The 16,648-nt window shown below is 34.5% G+C and overlaps 1 protein-coding gene across 2 annotated transcripts; it reads left to right on the top strand.

The window, feature by feature from the left end:
- Positions 1-1,571: 1,571 nt before the first annotated feature.
- On the top strand, positions 1,572-16,413 carry LOC149536853 (SUPPRESSOR OF GAMMA RESPONSE 1-like). Of its 2 annotated transcripts, none has more exons than XM_089805267.1 (6): positions 1,572-1,844; positions 7,347-7,500; positions 14,174-14,360; positions 14,471-15,000; positions 15,257-15,634; positions 15,969-16,413. In XM_089805267.1, exons 1-6 carry the CDS (start codon positions 1,837-1,839, stop codon positions 16,020-16,022), a joined length of 1,311 nt encoding a protein of 436 aa, XP_089661393.1. In that variant the 5' UTR covers positions 1,572-1,836; the 3' UTR covers positions 16,023-16,413. The 2 variants fall into 2 exon arrangements, with proteins under 2 accessions (XP_089661393.1, XP_089661394.1); XM_089805268.1 differs by having other exon boundaries at positions 1,703-1,844; positions 15,287-15,634.
- The last annotated feature ends 235 nt before the right edge of the window (positions 16,414-16,648 follow it).

The following is a 16,648-nucleotide window of genomic DNA, read 5'->3' as shown; positions in this document are numbered from 1 at the left end:
GCAGATCTACAAAAGTCTATATGAGATCTATATGAAAATGCAGATCATATGAAGATAGTAACACTAAAATGCTAGAAAATGTTAATGCATAAGATTAAACAATGCTAAATGATGCTAGATAAATTCTAGAATGGTGCTAAATCAACACTAAAATGACATTAATTCTCTACAATAACAATGCTAAATTAATGATAGCTCTAAATATGCCTATAGTGCAGATGTATAAAACTTGGGTCCCTTTGCTCTTGATTTTTCCTTGTATTTATAGGATTTTGGAAGGGAGTTGGGGTAAGGATTTGGATTTTATTTTTCACCAGGGGTAAGAGTGAAATTGAAAATATCTCATAAGACACCAAGAGGAGCAGTCCAAAGACTTGGTTTGTGAGGATAAATAGAGATTTTCAATTCTTTAATATTCCAAAACGATGAATTTCACTTTTAAGAGGATAAAATGATTTTGTTGATTTATTCAAAGGTTGCATTTATTTTCAACTTTTGTCTTTACCTTTTTCTTTTTATGGTTTTATGAATTATTTTCCCTCTTTTTAAAGTGATTTTGGTCCTTTTGGATTTGCTAGGTGATTGATTGATTAATTGCTCAAATGATTTGATGTTACCATTGATTTGAAAGTCTGTTATTTTCCTCCATTATCTGATTTTGTCTTTGATTTTTATTGCTTGATCAAAAATCTTGTTGTTTTAAGTCTTGCCAATTTTAGGGTGTCTACAGCTAGTTTTGTTGAAGGCACAGTGTGGTTTCTTCTTCATCTCTTGTTATTCTTCAGGTGTGTGAAGATGCCTTTAGGATAGACACTCGATGTGATGTTTTGGTATGTAGACATGGATGGTGTGTGAGATTGAGGACTACGACAACTACTATGTGAATGATTTTGTTGCAGATGCCACAATCAACTTTGGGAATATTGAAGTTTGTCTAGAATATGGTGATGTTTGTATTGCAAAATTAGTGATAGATTTTCAGGAAAATGCATTATAAACTTTCTACTTATGATTATTAATAAAATAAATAAATATTACAAAAATAAATGAATATAAAATAACTAATTATTGAGAAAAGATTTTTAAAACTCAAAAAATTAAGTGCAGATTTAAATGAAACTTGATTTCTAAAATTCTAAGATTTATTGAATGGGAGGAAAAATACAATTTAACTACCAAAATGAAACTTGTAACTTCTAATAGAGAGTTGCCCATGATAAATATTAACAGCAACAATACCAAAGGCTAATAATTAACTTCAATAATTTATTAATCTATGGGAGGCGTGTTTTATTCCCTACCAATAAGAAAAAGCCCATTTTCTACGTAAGTCATGTAAAGGCACCTTTCCATACAACAACAAAAAAAATTGGAAAAGAATAAAATATATCCGTTATGGAATCATTTGTCGATTTCGAACATGGAATGGCAATGGTCATCATGGAAATGTGGGACCAGCGGGACACGGACAAAGTAACTTGTTGACAAAGTCAAGCTAATTCATTGCTTGAATATTCCATTTTCGAGGGGAATTTTAGAGTAAAAATGTCACAGTCTCATTAAATTTAGCCACCTTAGCAAATCTTCCACTAGATTCCCCCAATCAGCAGCTTCGGGAACGAGCCGTATACTTGGACCTTTCTTTCACTCAGTTCAAACTCAGCATTTAAGTTCCTGTTAGGTTCCTCTTATGTTTGTCACTGCTAAATGCCTGAGAAATAGGTGGGAGCATCTGGGCCAACGGTTTGAATCTCGTTTGCCCTCTTTTGGGTGGTCATCTAAACTTACTGACATTTTCAAGGGCTTCTTCTCTCTTCTCCTTCAACATAACTACGGATGGCCAGGTATGCAGCTGGGTTTAGCTCCTAACACTCAGTTCATCAACTCAGTTACATTTTTGTTATGTTCGTTGCCTTTCTTTTCGTTTATTGCTCTGCACTGTAGCGATCCTTTGCTAGATTGGATTTTGGGAATGGTGGTGGGTTTTCTTCGTTCTGGAAATGTTTCAGGTTAAATTGTGTGTTGGGTTTTTTTACAAAGTTTTGGAAACAATGGAGGTGAGATTGTTGTAAGTCAAGTGATCGGTAGCTTGCGGTAATGTATTTTAACATACAATCAAGCTTCAATAACCTACTTATACTGGGTTCCATGGAAGAGCTACTGTTGCCAGTTCTTCCGGCCTTAAGGGTTTCATTTCTTTGCAAAACTGCAAATATTAGAATTAGTGACTGAAAACGAGGAGATGCTATTTTGAAAAGTAAGAATTTAAGTAGATTTTTGCTCTTGGGGCTTTTAGTTTAGAATGCCCGCGGAGGCATTTTGGCACTTTTTTGGTCTAATGGGGACAACCAACTGATTAGGGCAATTCTCTAAAAAGCAATCGCAGCACAACTACACATTGTTCTGTTCGAGCCCGTCTCTGCATTTGGCTCCTAGGTTTCGACGTGGCCAGTAATTTAGAGCCTTCAATGACTATTATATTCCTACCCTGCATCTATTCACTACCTTCTTATTAATGTGGCGGGCAGGCCGATTCATGGAAGTTGTGGCAATCAGCCTTGACATTAAATAAATTTGTGCGCTTTTGTTTTTATGTTTACATATCTTGTTGCAGATGGGTAGAGAGAGTTGGCAAAGGATTACTTATGTTATTGCGAAATCCTTTACCGTTCCTTTATTTCTTTTGAACCCTCTAAGGGCAGCGATATTGGTAGCTCATAGCCTACTATAAAGAAGAAGGTGCATTGTGCAACTTCTTTTTCAATTAAGTTTTCTGGGTATTATTGACTGCTTATGGATGACATACCACATAAATGCAGGGGTTATATATCTCTTTTTGTTTCCATCGCTAGATTTGCTGTTTTCGTTCTCAACTCCTCCAATCCAATTTGAATGACTTAACAATTAAATCTGAAACAATCTGCATGATAGTAGGTCATGTCCGGACTTGGGCTACACCAAGAGGTGAAGCTAACTCCGACACCCCCAAAACTTTGTAAACTACCTAGCTACAAAACAATGTTGCATCTGTATGCAAATTAGATTTTTTTCTCTAATTTTAGACAGCTGAATGCTAGGCTTGCACTCCTAGAGTCCTGTCAAAATATAGAGAGGCTTTCTACAACTCCAAGTCTTGGCAATCAGTTCATTTCTGCTCATTTCGGATCACTCACCATTGCCACTCAAGGTTTAGGCATTTATAGTTTGGAGGTCGGCGTTCCCAAGTAATAGTTTGGGTTTGTTATTGTATCGGATTGATTTTGTGGTCTTTACCATAGAAAGCCAATTTGTATGCAAGTACCTTAGGGGAAGGGTCTAATGAATTGGCTGCAACTCCTATAATTATGTTAAATTAGTTTCATGCTCTGTCTGGAAAAGTTATCTTTTCCTTAAAAGTTGAAGACATAACCACTTGGCCAAATGCTAAAATTTCCTTTAAAGATTCCCCTGCCAATGATTTGAATGAGACAGGAATAAAAGTGAAAATCTGTGGGAAATAATGTGAAACGTTTCATCAGACCTACTTTCTTGCCAAGGGCTCCAAAATTATTGGTGCAGCACCTGCAGGTATAATCACAGTTAGTCTTTCTATAGGATCATTGCCTTAAAGATTTGAAATGGATTCAGGCTTTCAGCCATGATCCTGCGTTTTAGTTTGAAGTTCATTCTTCTCCTAATTGTAATCAGGGAAAGATCGCCTAGTCCCTTCACCTTTTTTTTATATGACATGGGATTTGGGGTTTTGTTCAGAATATTTCCTATTCTTATTAAGAGGTCTAAGTCACAACTGTCACATCTTATTGGTTATTCTTCTAAATATTACACCTTCAGAAATTTTAAACTAAAAGAGGGGTAAAATTTTTATTGAATACCATAGAGAACAGAACGACAAAAGAAACAAAGAGCACTAAAGAGCTTTATCCTGGTCCACAAGTTGAGCCAGCTTCTGAGATAAATATCAGAGGGAAGCATCCCATGATCAATAATGTTCCAATCCAGCACATGCTCAGAGGTCCATTTAGCCATGCAATCAGCCACACCGTTCCACTCATGAGGGATATGCATAAAAGACACAGAATCCAAAGAATTGCATAACTGAGTGGTTACTTCGAAAATTGGCTGATTACTTGGCTGAATGATGTATGAAAGGTAATGTATTTGGGAAACCTTCAACTCTTAGTTCCCTTTTTAGTTCATTTTCGAGATCTTTTGCCCCTTCTGAGATTGCGACTTAAATATATAAATTATACAACTCTTAAAAGGTGGCTAGTTGCAACACAACCTATGTCCAATGAAACAAGGGCTTTCGAGTCTCTACCAGTGTAGCCTTAATTTGGGAATTTTACATGGGATATTGTCTATTATACATCATATATTTTTCATAGATCCTATTCTATATTGATAAAATACTATTCTTTAGCTGGAAACACGAACCCCTTTTTGTTTCTTAGGAGATAATGTTTAAAATCATGTGAGTTTCTTCAGCATACTCATCAACGTGGCTGTTTATATACAAGTTCTGCTTAAATTTAAACAATTGGAACCTTTCCATGAAAAACTTTAGTTAGAGTGAAAGAATAATTTGGAGTCTTTTTCTATTTTAGTGGAGCAACATCTGTTCAAAACTGAAAATAGACTAGAAATAAGCAGCAACTACAACTACGCTACAATTACTTATTGAAAAAAATGTCATATGTCGCTACTATTTTTTCCCTTCTTTTTGTTTGCCTAGGATCTTGCTTCCAACTTTATTCGCATGAAACATCATTAATGTTTTAATTTAAAAATACCATTTAAGAGGAGTGCTTTAAGTAGCAAATTTTGCTATTTCTGAGGCCACCAGCTTCACAAATTGCTGCTAAAAAATGGAGCAATAGCTGTTTGTCAAAATAAACAGCTGCATACAAACTTGCCGTCAAGAACGAATTGATGGAAAAATGCAAAGCATGCTACAAACAGGTTTAGGTATTCTTCCAGAAGTGATTTAGATTACAGTGCCAATTCTTTCATCTAATAATGTCTTCTTGCATTTTCATAGTGACGCTTGCTTTCATTTGCTAGTATGACAACTTCTTATATAGATTCGGGAGGTCGGGGCTAACTATTCTTGAACTAGAGTATGAATGCACTGTTCTCACGCAGATATAAACAGATGTGCTTGGAAGCAAACAGATGGTCAATTGCAAGGTATATCACAAACAGCTCTTAGGGGCATTGAATTTCACGAGTCTTAGATGGTCAAATGCAAGGTATATCACAAACAGCTCTTAGGTACATTGAATTTCACGAGTCTTAGGTACATAAGCGGTTTCGGTGGAAGTGCCACTTCTTGTTAGGAAAATGTTTCTCAACTGTGAATTTACACAATTATTTTTATAGCAGTATATATTTGAGCGCAGATTTTATCTAAACTTTATTCAAAAGTTTTGGATGGGCTAGATAAGCATGTTGGTAAACTTTTTGTGCAAGGTCATGACTTGATTTAAGATATTAAAGTTCTGTTTTTGGAACGGTTGAAGAAATTTTACGAAGTTAATTTTAAACTTTGAAGGGTATGGAGGTTCCAAAGTGATCTGAAAGTGTTCCTGACTAGCGTAGTGGGTTATAGCTCGATAGAGCATGTCACAAGCTTATTGATGTTTGAAACGGTTTGTGGAAGTTTGGTTTCTTAAAATAGGAAATGTAAAAACATGTTGAATACATAAATGAACTTTAAGAGGGAGTTATACGTGTTGGTGTGTGTTTTGATACATCATAGGACATCTTTGATTGGAGATAAGATGGGTGCTACTTTTATAAGTAGTTTTTACTCTGTGATTTTGTAATGTTATTTAATGGTTTCATATATTATATCTAATATATATTGGGTGCATGAGCTGGAAGGTATCTGTGTAAGTCTTATAACTATTCAGTCACCTTCAAAACTTTAGTTGGTGATACTTCTATGAGAAACACTCTCTACAAGTATATTGTTGTATGTTATTGATTTCTAATTTGGACGACTTTTGGAGTGTGGGGTTTTTCTCCTGAAGGGGTTTTTCCCACATAAATCATTGTGTAGTATACGTGTTATCTATGTTATTTTTGTTAAATTTTTGAACTATTGTAGAGATCTGAGAATGTATTACGTGACTCTCCTCTCAACCTTAGTGCTACCTTAATTTCCTTAGGCCTCTTCTTGTTAAACATATCGTGTTGTATTTCTCTTTAGATGAATACTTCCACTTGCAAGTATAATAAGATACTTGCATCTACAAAGGATTGAGGAGATCAAGACTTCATAACTCTGAGGGAAGTTTGTTATGCCCCTTAGTTAGTGACTATGTCCAATATTTTTAATGTTAAATTGCAGATTGTTTATAATTATTCTGTTATATAATCATCAATGTTTTACAATACCAGTTCTTGTTAGCACTTATTAGAAACCAAGTTTTATAAGCAAACAAATTAGAAATTACTTATAAAAATTGAGAAGAATTTCAACTTCTCAACTTAGAATACCACATTCGATGTTATTATTGAAATTTCAATTTAGATAAACTCAACCCCTGAATGATTTTGGAAAACTAATTGGTCCTAAAATAAAACTAAAGATTAATATTATTTATTAATTAATTATGAAATATAATCTTTGTTAAATTCTTCTGAACAGTTCCCTGACCCTGCTTCAAAGTCCAAATTTAACTTTTAATAATATGGATTTCATCTAGTCACATTTAGATGATTGGTAAGCTATTAAGACCTCATCTTCTCATATGTTATTACATGTTTGGATAAGACAACCCAAGTGGAATATCTTCATATAAAACTAGAAAATTTGAAGAAGCTGAAGGATCCATTTATAGTTTTGGGATTAGACTCTAGAGCTTTTTTATTTATTATTTCGAGCGGTATCCTTCCCCTCTTTTTTGCTTATTCCGAGTTAAAATTTCACTTTTGATAACATGGATTGCATCTAGTCACATTTAGATGACTGGGTAAGCTATTAAGACATTATTTTTCATTTTTTATTTTATCCTTTCAAACACGGTTGTTTGGATGAAACAATCCAATCGGGATATCTTTTTAGAAATCTTGCATCCTTACAGGTTTTTCTTTGTACAGTTTTCATCATATGACCTTTTAAGAATTTTTCATTTTCAATTGTCACTGAGTTTTGAACCATTTCTTTTTGACTCCACTCTAGGACAATTTCAGTATCTTACTATTTGTTTGCAGGAACCTCAACTAAAACATTCCTGTGACTGTTTCCATTCGATATGAGACTTCATTTTCTAATTTTTTAAATCAATTTATTCTTAAATAATTGAATAATAACAGCCCTCTGTGTACGATTGATGATGCAGGGAACCGTGGCTTATTGATAGTAGACGGTTTGCAACGAAGATCAAGAATCCAAATTTTGATCCTTCAGAGGAATTTGATTCTTCGCAGGAAGACAGGAAAACTGGCGTCACTAAGGAGTGCCCAAAATGCAGTCATAAACTCAGTAATAGGGATGTAAGACCTCTTGAATCAACATTTTAATAGTATAATGGAAATATTATTTGGTGAACCTTTTTTTGTCATTCTTTCTGACTACGTCACTCAAGTTTTAAACTTAATATTTCCTAGCAAATGACCCCAAATAATTACCACAGTAGCAAAACACTATCAAATATGAATTACATAGAGAACTTATAATAAATTGTACACTTTCTTGATTAGATTAATGTCATCCCACATCATCACTGTTTTAATGAAATTAGTGCTTTGCAGCCGAAGGCTACATTGGCACGGCTTGGCCTTCGATTATATTTATCACTTATGACACGGAGTTTGACTTTTAAGTCTCTATCTTCCGCCAAGTTTTGGGAATTTTGGTGGTAGGCTGTGTTTTTGGTTCGGACTATTCTTGGCCAGTCTTTAGTGGATAGGGCAGGGAACTATTAGAATTTTTTCAAAATTATGGAGAAATTTTCAATATAAAGCTTTGTAGTTCTCTTTGTTTCTTGTGTTATTCTGCTTTCTTTGGTATTCAATAAATTTTTTACCCTTCTTTTAATTAAGTATTCCTTGTAGAAATTGTAGAAGCTTAATACATAATATTAAACCTGAGTTGAGATATCACATAAGCATTGAAAAATAAATTAAGAAAATTCAAAATGCTTTAATTATCAACGTGTATACATATTATACAAAAGTTATAACAAAATGTCTAGAGAATTCTAAGTTTCAAATGTAAAATGACAAAATGCTCAAAACTTCCAAGTTTGGACTATAAAATTACAGAAACATAGAAAATTTATGGCTGCCCTTAATCATCAGATACAATTGGTAGATTTATTAAAATTCAATTTTGAATTTGAGCCACTACTAATATAGAACATTGTCTTAGTGGGATTTATGGAGGGCTTAAGCTTGTATTTTTCAAGGAAGAACATGTCCCATGAAGAAGAAAATAAATTGGCATGAGATTATTTGGAATCTTCTCTACAAAAATAGGAGTCCTTACATTTTAGGACTGCATTTTTGGATACATAAAATGAAGAAAAATCTAACTCCTAAAAAAGTTACAAAGAAAAATGAAATCTATCTAATTTTTAAAATTTATTTTATATATTAAATACATTGATATTATGATTTTATTCAGCATTTTATTTTACTTTTTACTGATGTCTTTGGCTCAGAAAGATTTATTGGATAAATTTTATGATAATTTCTTCCATTTATTTATATTTTACTAGTTTGTGATGATTTCTTCTTATTTTTGAAAATATATAAACAGAAACTATTATGACTAAAGTTCTGAATAGTGAAATTTCAATAATTTTATTTGTATCACTAGCATCCTTAAAGCTTAAACTTTTAAAAAACTAACAAATGAACCCCGAATTTTGTTTTGTAGTGATTATATTAAGTTCAACACAGTTAGGAAAGTTTAAGGACCAATCACATGTTTATCTAATGGCGTTGATCATTGCTTCCAGAATCACCAGGAGCCTATGCAGATTGATGATAAAGTTCTAAACTAATATATTGAAAATCTTCGATTATAATATCATTGAAAACGTATATGCGGTTTATATAGGCATCTACGAACTAGAAAAATCGTCAAAATATTTGTGCGAATTGTCCCGCCTGAAAGGGTCGGGTTACAATTTAATGGATGAAGTTAATGTTGTCATCCTCACTGTTTCAACTAAAGCTAATTCATATCAAATGGTGGTGTAGTAAGAATTAATTTAGTTTGCGTGTACTTCAAAATGGGCCTAGAAGATCAATGACCAGTCATGTTCAATCAAGGATATTGATCATGGGTTCTAGAATCAGTGAGGAGCTTATGCATATTTTTCTTTTTAAAAAAGAAAGATTTGTAATTAAAGAGGAATGATTTTGTTATCCTAATCCTTTGTCTATAGAAGAAGGGCCGTGAGCAGTTGTACAAATCATTTTTTTTTAAATTTCAATTTCAAATTAACCTCTTCCATTGTCTATACAAGAAGGGCCGTGAGCAGTTGTAGAAATCATTGTTTTAAAAATTTCAAATTGACCTCTTCCAAGATTTTGCAATCGGCAACATTACATAGTTCTGCTAAAGCTAATGAATATCAATTTGTGGCATTGTGAGAAATAGTTGAGTTGGCAAAAGTTTAGCTTGAAATAATCTCCTAATGTATGATATTAGACATACAAAACCCCTCAAAAACTTCATATAACTTGTAAAACTCTTCAATAGCTTCTTATAGCCATGTTGCTTCCTAAAGAACATCAATTATCTCTTTTCCAATATCCACACCCACCTCTACCAATCCCCCAATTTAAATACCCCTTCCTGGTATGAAATTACAATTATTTTACTAATTTTTCCTTGCAGAGATACTACGTATAAATGCCTATGCCCCCATTTACTTGCATCTAATGACATCACGCATGAACTAACACACTCTTTTTACAATTTCATAAAATATTTGCCAAAATCAGGTCCTTATGGGAGGACGCCACTACCCAACAACGACATTAAGCATCAACAAGATTTGAATTATAAAAGGAGATTCTCTCCCATGTGTATGTCTTTCACCAAAGATCCAAGGTACGTTGAAATGTTTCATGAGTGAAACTTTACTTCTCTGCCTTATTCATCTGAATAAACTTATCAGTTTTCTCTGCAATGTGTTGTCATTTCTATCTTTCATTTTCCCTCTTTTTCTCTTGCTTTTCACATGATTCAACTCCCACCAATATGCGCTAGGAAACTTTGAAAAATTATAAACTTAAATGTCAATCCTCTTTATTAAAATAATCAAATTTATGCATTACCTCTTTCATTAAAACTGCTGCAACAATTCGTTCATCATCTTTCTGTTCTGCAACATTCTGTTCCGCTTTCTCTGTCTTCTAATGGACAAGGCTCGACTGTAAACTCTCTCCTCAACATTCACATCAATGCCTAGTAAAATAATCAGGGGATTCATCTTTTCCATCCTGCAACAGCCTATTTGCTTATAAGGTCTTCATCTTCAACAATCTCTCTATCATTTAAGAGATCATCAAACAAGTCAAACTTCACTTACTCATCTTCTTCCTCACTAGTGCCTTCATTCTCTAATGTGTTAACTGATGCAATAGCCTTCCATATGCCAATATTATCTTCCTCTCTAGTACCTTCATTCTCTAATGTGTTAACTGCTGGAATAACCTTCCGTATGCCAATATTATTCCTCTTTTTCCTTTTCCATTGGAACTACCATTCTACCTTTCCGAAATGCAATTTACCTCCTTTTCCTTTTCCATTGAAACTGCTATTCACCTTTCCAGAATGCAATCAACACTAGTGCAACTTGCACGAGCAAATCCTTTATCTTCATCTTTATCCTCATTGACAGATTCTTTAACTTCATTAAGCAAACATTTACTAGTTTGTGATATTGCTATCCTGATAGCAATATCACAATTTGACTTGCTGTGGGAATTATCTCCTACTTATCAATTTACTAGTTTTCTTACATTCTTTTTCATGATCCTCACTCAAGGGTTTCAATTTGCGTCGCATTGCATACGTCTTTAATTTGTACATGTTTGCATGACCATCATGCATTGCCTTTTTGTTGAATTGCCTGGTCTTCCCAAATAACACATGAAAAAAGTTCATTGACATAATATCACATGAAACCTCATCATGATAATGATATCATCTCCTAAAATTTAACTAAACATTGTTCAGTTACCTAAATTTTATGATAATCTTGCAACCAAGCAATCTAATATGGATGCGGGTTCCTTTTTTCTAACTGCTTCCTTCTTTCTAACTGCAACTTGCTTACCGTTTCTTTCGAATCAAGATTGTCTATGCTTCCACCATCAATAATGACATTGCATACCTTACTTTTACACTTCAATCTTGTATGAAATAAACTTTTCCTTTGAACTGATTGTTGCCCTGCATTTCTGGCTTCTCACTCTTCTTGTAACAAGTGTTTATCCATTTTCTGCATCTTTTGATTGTGATGACTTAGCATCTTCCTCATCCACATTTGTAACTCCCTCTTTGCATTCATTTTGATCCCTTGTGTTTTCATTGTCGAGACATTCGTACGTTTTGTGTCCTTTTCCACATTCAAAATAAGTTATCTTGTAGTCCCCTCTGCCAAAACCTCTAACTGATCTTGAACTTTGATCTCTAGGACCGTTTGAATCTTCATATCTTCGATTTTTGCTACTGCTTTGGTCTTCATTTTTAATTTTTCTGATTTAAATCTTCACCTCAATATCTGTATAATCTTCCCGCTTTCTTTTCATCTCAGCATCTTCCTCTTTGCTCGTTCTCGAATTTCTTGCATCTTTCTTCAATCTTCAGGGCAAACTGGTTGCTTGTTCTCGAATTTCTGGTATCTTTCTTCAATCTTCAGGGCAAACTGGTATGCATTTCGTATTGTGTAAATTCTCACCGAGGTCATGTATTCTTGTATACTTTGTCTTCAACCCATTAATGTAATGGGCTTCCTGCTCTTTGGTGGCCTCGGAGTGACCAGTCCGGATCAAAATTCAATGATACTCTTCTGTATGTTCTTTCACCATTCTTTTTTTTGAATGAGGCTTTGCATCTTGCTTACCAAGTCTGATTCATAATCAACTGGAGTAAACTGCCTTCTCATTTTCTCCACCATCCTATCCCATTTAGTAATCCTGTCTTTATCTCTTTTTCCTCTTTCAAGCTGCACCTCTTTCCACCAAATAAAGACACGTCCCCTCAATTTGGTCTTTGCAAATCTCACTCTGTCAGGGTCTTCGACTTTTTGAAATTCAAAATACTCTGCCATGTTGTCTATTCAATTAAATTATTTTTAAGGATTTAAATTTACACTGAATGTAGGGAACATCAACCTTTGGTCTCTTTCCTATTCTTCACAATACCGTCATTAAATGATCATTCACAACTGCTGCTGCTCTATCTTCTTCATCACTTGTATCATTGTGATTTTCTGTGGTTTTTTCTACTTCACTCTTAGGTTCTCTTCTTTGAGCAAAAGCTCTTCCAATTTCTTCTTGCAACGCTTCAACGTGCCTTCTCGAGTCTTAAAAATAATCACCATGGACGACATCTAGAGGATTTCCTTCTCCATTTCTATTTCCAACAAGGCGGGGCTCCTCTTGTTTATAATTTCCATTATATCCACAAGCTCAATCCATGTGCAAACTGCCTCGGTGAATCTACCTGCACACAAAATCAACCGGCCCTGATAGCACTAATGCATGATTATATTGCAAAACTTGATCAATAGTCTTTTATTTAACCATATTGCTGCTACAAAACATCTTCAAAATCAAAATAAAAGAAACACAAATTACATCTTTTGCGGTATCTACGACACCTACCAATCCCCTTTTCACAACTGAAAAGCCAACTTAAATCCTCCTGTCTAGAATGAAAATATACATCATTTCACTTAACTTTCCTCCCAGAGATGCTACACCTAATTGCCTAACCTTCATTTAAATTTGCCAAAAATAGGCCCTTACAGGAGGACTCCATTACCCAGCACCGCATTAAGTGTCAACATAATTTGAAATTTGGAAGGAGAATCTCTCCCTCGAGGATGTTCTTCATCATCTTCAATGAGCAATGGAATAATATATATATATATATATACAAACATTCCAAAAAAAAAAAACCTTTGTTATGCAGCAATAGAGACAGAATTTATTAATTTAATGTATAAGGACCATATCCTCTTGAAGGATTCGCTCAGAAAGACTGCTTGTTGAGAGAAAAATATATTTTCATTAAGAAAACATATCTCTAATGGAAACAAAAGGGGGAGTTGTCCTCATGTTTTTTGCTGAGAAAAAAAGATATTATGATTCTCTAGAATATGTCATCTCTAATAGAAAACAAAAGGATGATATGTCCTCGTGTTTTCTGAGACTGTAATGTAACACTTCTCATTTGACTACTTTTTCAACTTGTCATGATTTTTAGGTCCTACACTGTCATTAATACGATTAGAGGTACTTTAAAAGCGTATCTTACCATTATTTCCCTTTTGTCCTAGCTTATCACATCTGCTTCACCGGCATAGCTGACACTTATTTTCCATGTCACCCTTTTTTTTGGTTTATTCGCTTCTAACGCTGTGTTCTAAAGGGTTGGACTTCCCGCAGATGAAGTTGTTTCGTCCTCCCAAGGTTCCACACTTTTTCTCAACCTGCACCGTAATATCATTAGTAACTCTATTCTTATTTCATCTATATATCTGAAATGAACTTCCACCAAGAATGGTAGAACCTTGAAGATCTCAACTATATGCAAAGTAACGTGAGCAATATGAGAAACAAAATAAAGTTCTGAGAATTTTGGACTCTTTATAATTACTTCGAGTTTTGCTTCCTTTTCAGCGACCTTCAATGTATTGAAGTGAGCAAATTTTTAACAAGTCAGTTTTTCATATTATTGTGCTGCTGAAACTGTAAAAAAGAACCAGATATAATAGAAAATGTAATTATGTACACAACTAATACTCCCTATATACCTCATGAGTGGGAAAGGCAGGTAGCGGCTTAAAGTTTTACACGTCATTTTTGTCCTTCGTTTGATTACTCTCCAGTTCTACACGTTGATTGACCTGACAAGTAGCTTACACCAATCTCACACGAAAGTTTGTAATATTCTTATAATTCAAGATGGCTTTTGCAGATAGCCAAGAATTGGCCAGGGTTACCTGCAGGCGTGAAATTTGACCCCTCTGATCAAGAGCTTCTTGGACACTTAGCAGCAAAAGTTGGAGTGGGTAATCTTAAACCTCATGCATTCATTAATGAGTTCATTCCTACGCTTGAAGAAGAAGATGGAATTTGCTATACTCATCCTGAGAAATTGCCTGGTAAATCGCAAATCTTCTGTTGCTATTTAATTGAACACTTAATATATCTTATTGTTTCCGATGGATTGCTAGCTTGCAACCAACTAGTTCAATTTTATATATTTTGACAGGAGTCAAACAGGATGGAAGCAATGCTCATTTTTTTCACAGGACAGCAAATGCCTACCTCAGAGGTAATAGGAAACGCCGGAAAATTAATAGTGGGGACAATCAGAATGGGGTAGTACTTGATTGTCAAAAGACAGGAAAAATTCGTTGGCATAAGACAGGCAAAACAAGGCCGGTCGAAAATGAAGGATTGAGAGGCTGGAAAAAGATTATGGTTCTCTATATGAGCAATGGAAAGGGTGAAAAGGATGAGAAAACAAATTGGGTGATGCATCAATACCATCTTGGCACTGGGGAAGATGAGAAGGACGGTGAATTTGTTGTTTCAAAAGTATCATATCAGCAACAATCCAAGAATTGTGATAAAAATCCAACTGAAGAAGTTGGGGGAACTTTAGTTGGTATAGGAGATCCGGTGACCCCTAAAACATCAACTCCTGAGCTACCTCGACCTGGAAAGTGGCGAGCAGATCTTGACACCGTCCAAGAAGAGAATTTCAATTATATGGACATTCCCGCTAATCGTGGAAAGGTAATTTTGAACACTAACCACTACAGCAAACATTGTTAAGATTTATTTCATATGACAGTAATTGTTCTCTTTTACATTCACCCCTTACACAATTGAATAACAGCACTGTTGTTTCCATCATGACGTGCAAGCAGTGTGATTTAATGCATGAATAATTGAATTTGTAGGACCATGTTAGTAAATTATTATACATCAAAATCCTAAGATATTGGTTCTTTCTCTTGTATTTGAAATTTTGAATGGTATTTATGTTCAGGTTACTGATTTCGAAGCGGCTACTCACCAGGCAAATGCAATTGAGGATATACCATGGAGTGGCCTAAACGACGAGGCAGATGAAAAATTTGATGACTTGCCATGGGATGCATTGAATGACCCAGCAAGTTTGAGTTTCGATTCTGCATGGTTAACAGGGGATTCTCAGTTAAGGACAGATTCCCAACAACCTCTAGACGATTTACTTACATGTGATGAGAACCTCCCAAGCTCTTCTCCTAAGGAGGAATTGGGAAATGAAGAGCTTGTTTCAGGTTTGGCTGAACATGGTCGCATTGAGGAAAATGGGGGTACATCTGGCGACACTTCATGTCTCGATGACATCGAACTTGATACCCCTCCTGAAGTACAAACTTTTGTAAGTGTCTTGTACTGATTTCTTATTTTTATTTGAAATAAATGAAAGTTTTTAATGATGTCTACGAGATCAAACGTCTGTGGCTAAACAGCAGAATATATGAACCTGATGTGACTGTTTCTGTAATTTATTAATTAATTTATAAATCACAGAATTACTAGTATGTGATTTATAAATTAATTAATAAAATGCAGAAACAGTCACATCAAGTGCATATTTTCTGCTAGATAAACATCTCCAGACCAAACGGTCTAAGGGACCACAAGAGAATCCATTTAATGCAACTTCTACTAATAAAGAACTGACCTTTTGTTCTCAACTTTTGTTTTGATAGGACTCACAATTCAATTCCCAAGAAAGCCTGACAGCTTGGACAAAGGGTATATGACTGGGAAGGACCTCCCATATGTTTCTATTTAAGATTCCTGATATTTATTTTCCAGCTCAACTTATATCTTACAGCAGGAGCATATATACAAAGTAAGGTTCTTTCCAGACACAGAAGCAGATCGAACCTCAATTTCTTCGAGACAAATGATATTTTCCTGTGTCGTATTTTGCTTCCCATAAGCTATGCCTGGTAACAAAGTATATGAAAGTTATGGAAACTGGACTAACGTTTTCTATCATAATTTTGGAAGGAATTTCTGGACTAACGTTTTCTATCATAATTTTGGAAGGAATTTTGATTCAGTTTTGATAAACTTCTAAGGCTATCGAAGCCATCCATACGTATGTTTTAACCAGTATCGGAATTATGAATATGCTACTTTTGTTTATTCAAGTTTTCAAAATTCCAACTGTTTTGCTTCTTGCCTGTGGCTAAAGTTTTCTATTTGACTATTTTGTAGTTATATATAAAAGTCCAATGAGGTTTTAGTTCAACTGAAGTGAAGGAAATTTTGCTGTGCATAGTCTGAACATAGTCAAATTAATGATCGAAAAGCAATCAGGAAGATTGGGATTTTAATGTATCAGAGTATAGGTCAATAGAATCAGGTTGAACCTCGATTT

The sequence above is a fragment of the Cupressus sempervirens genome, chromosome 10 (genome assembly GCF_028749045.1).
Source record: "Cupressus sempervirens isolate cs-2001-9-10 chromosome 10, ASM2874904v1, whole genome shotgun sequence".
NCBI lineage: Eukaryota > Viridiplantae > Streptophyta > Pinopsida > Cupressales > Cupressaceae > Cupressus > Cupressus sempervirens.
This window is presented reverse-complemented; position numbering and strand designations above follow the sequence as displayed.

What these genes read in the sequence shown, in the direction of transcription:
- LOC149536853 (XM_089805267.1), top strand. An exon ending in ATAAACTCAGTAATAGGGAT is followed by an intron (nt 7,501 to 14,173) that starts GTAAGACCTCTT and finishes TGGCTTTTGCAG; the next exon opens with ATAGCCAAGAATTGGCCAGG. An exon ending in TTCCCGCTAATCGTGGAAAG is followed by an intron (nt 15,001 to 15,256) that starts GTAATTTTGAAC and finishes ATTTATGTTCAG; the next exon opens with GTTACTGATTTCGAAGCGGC.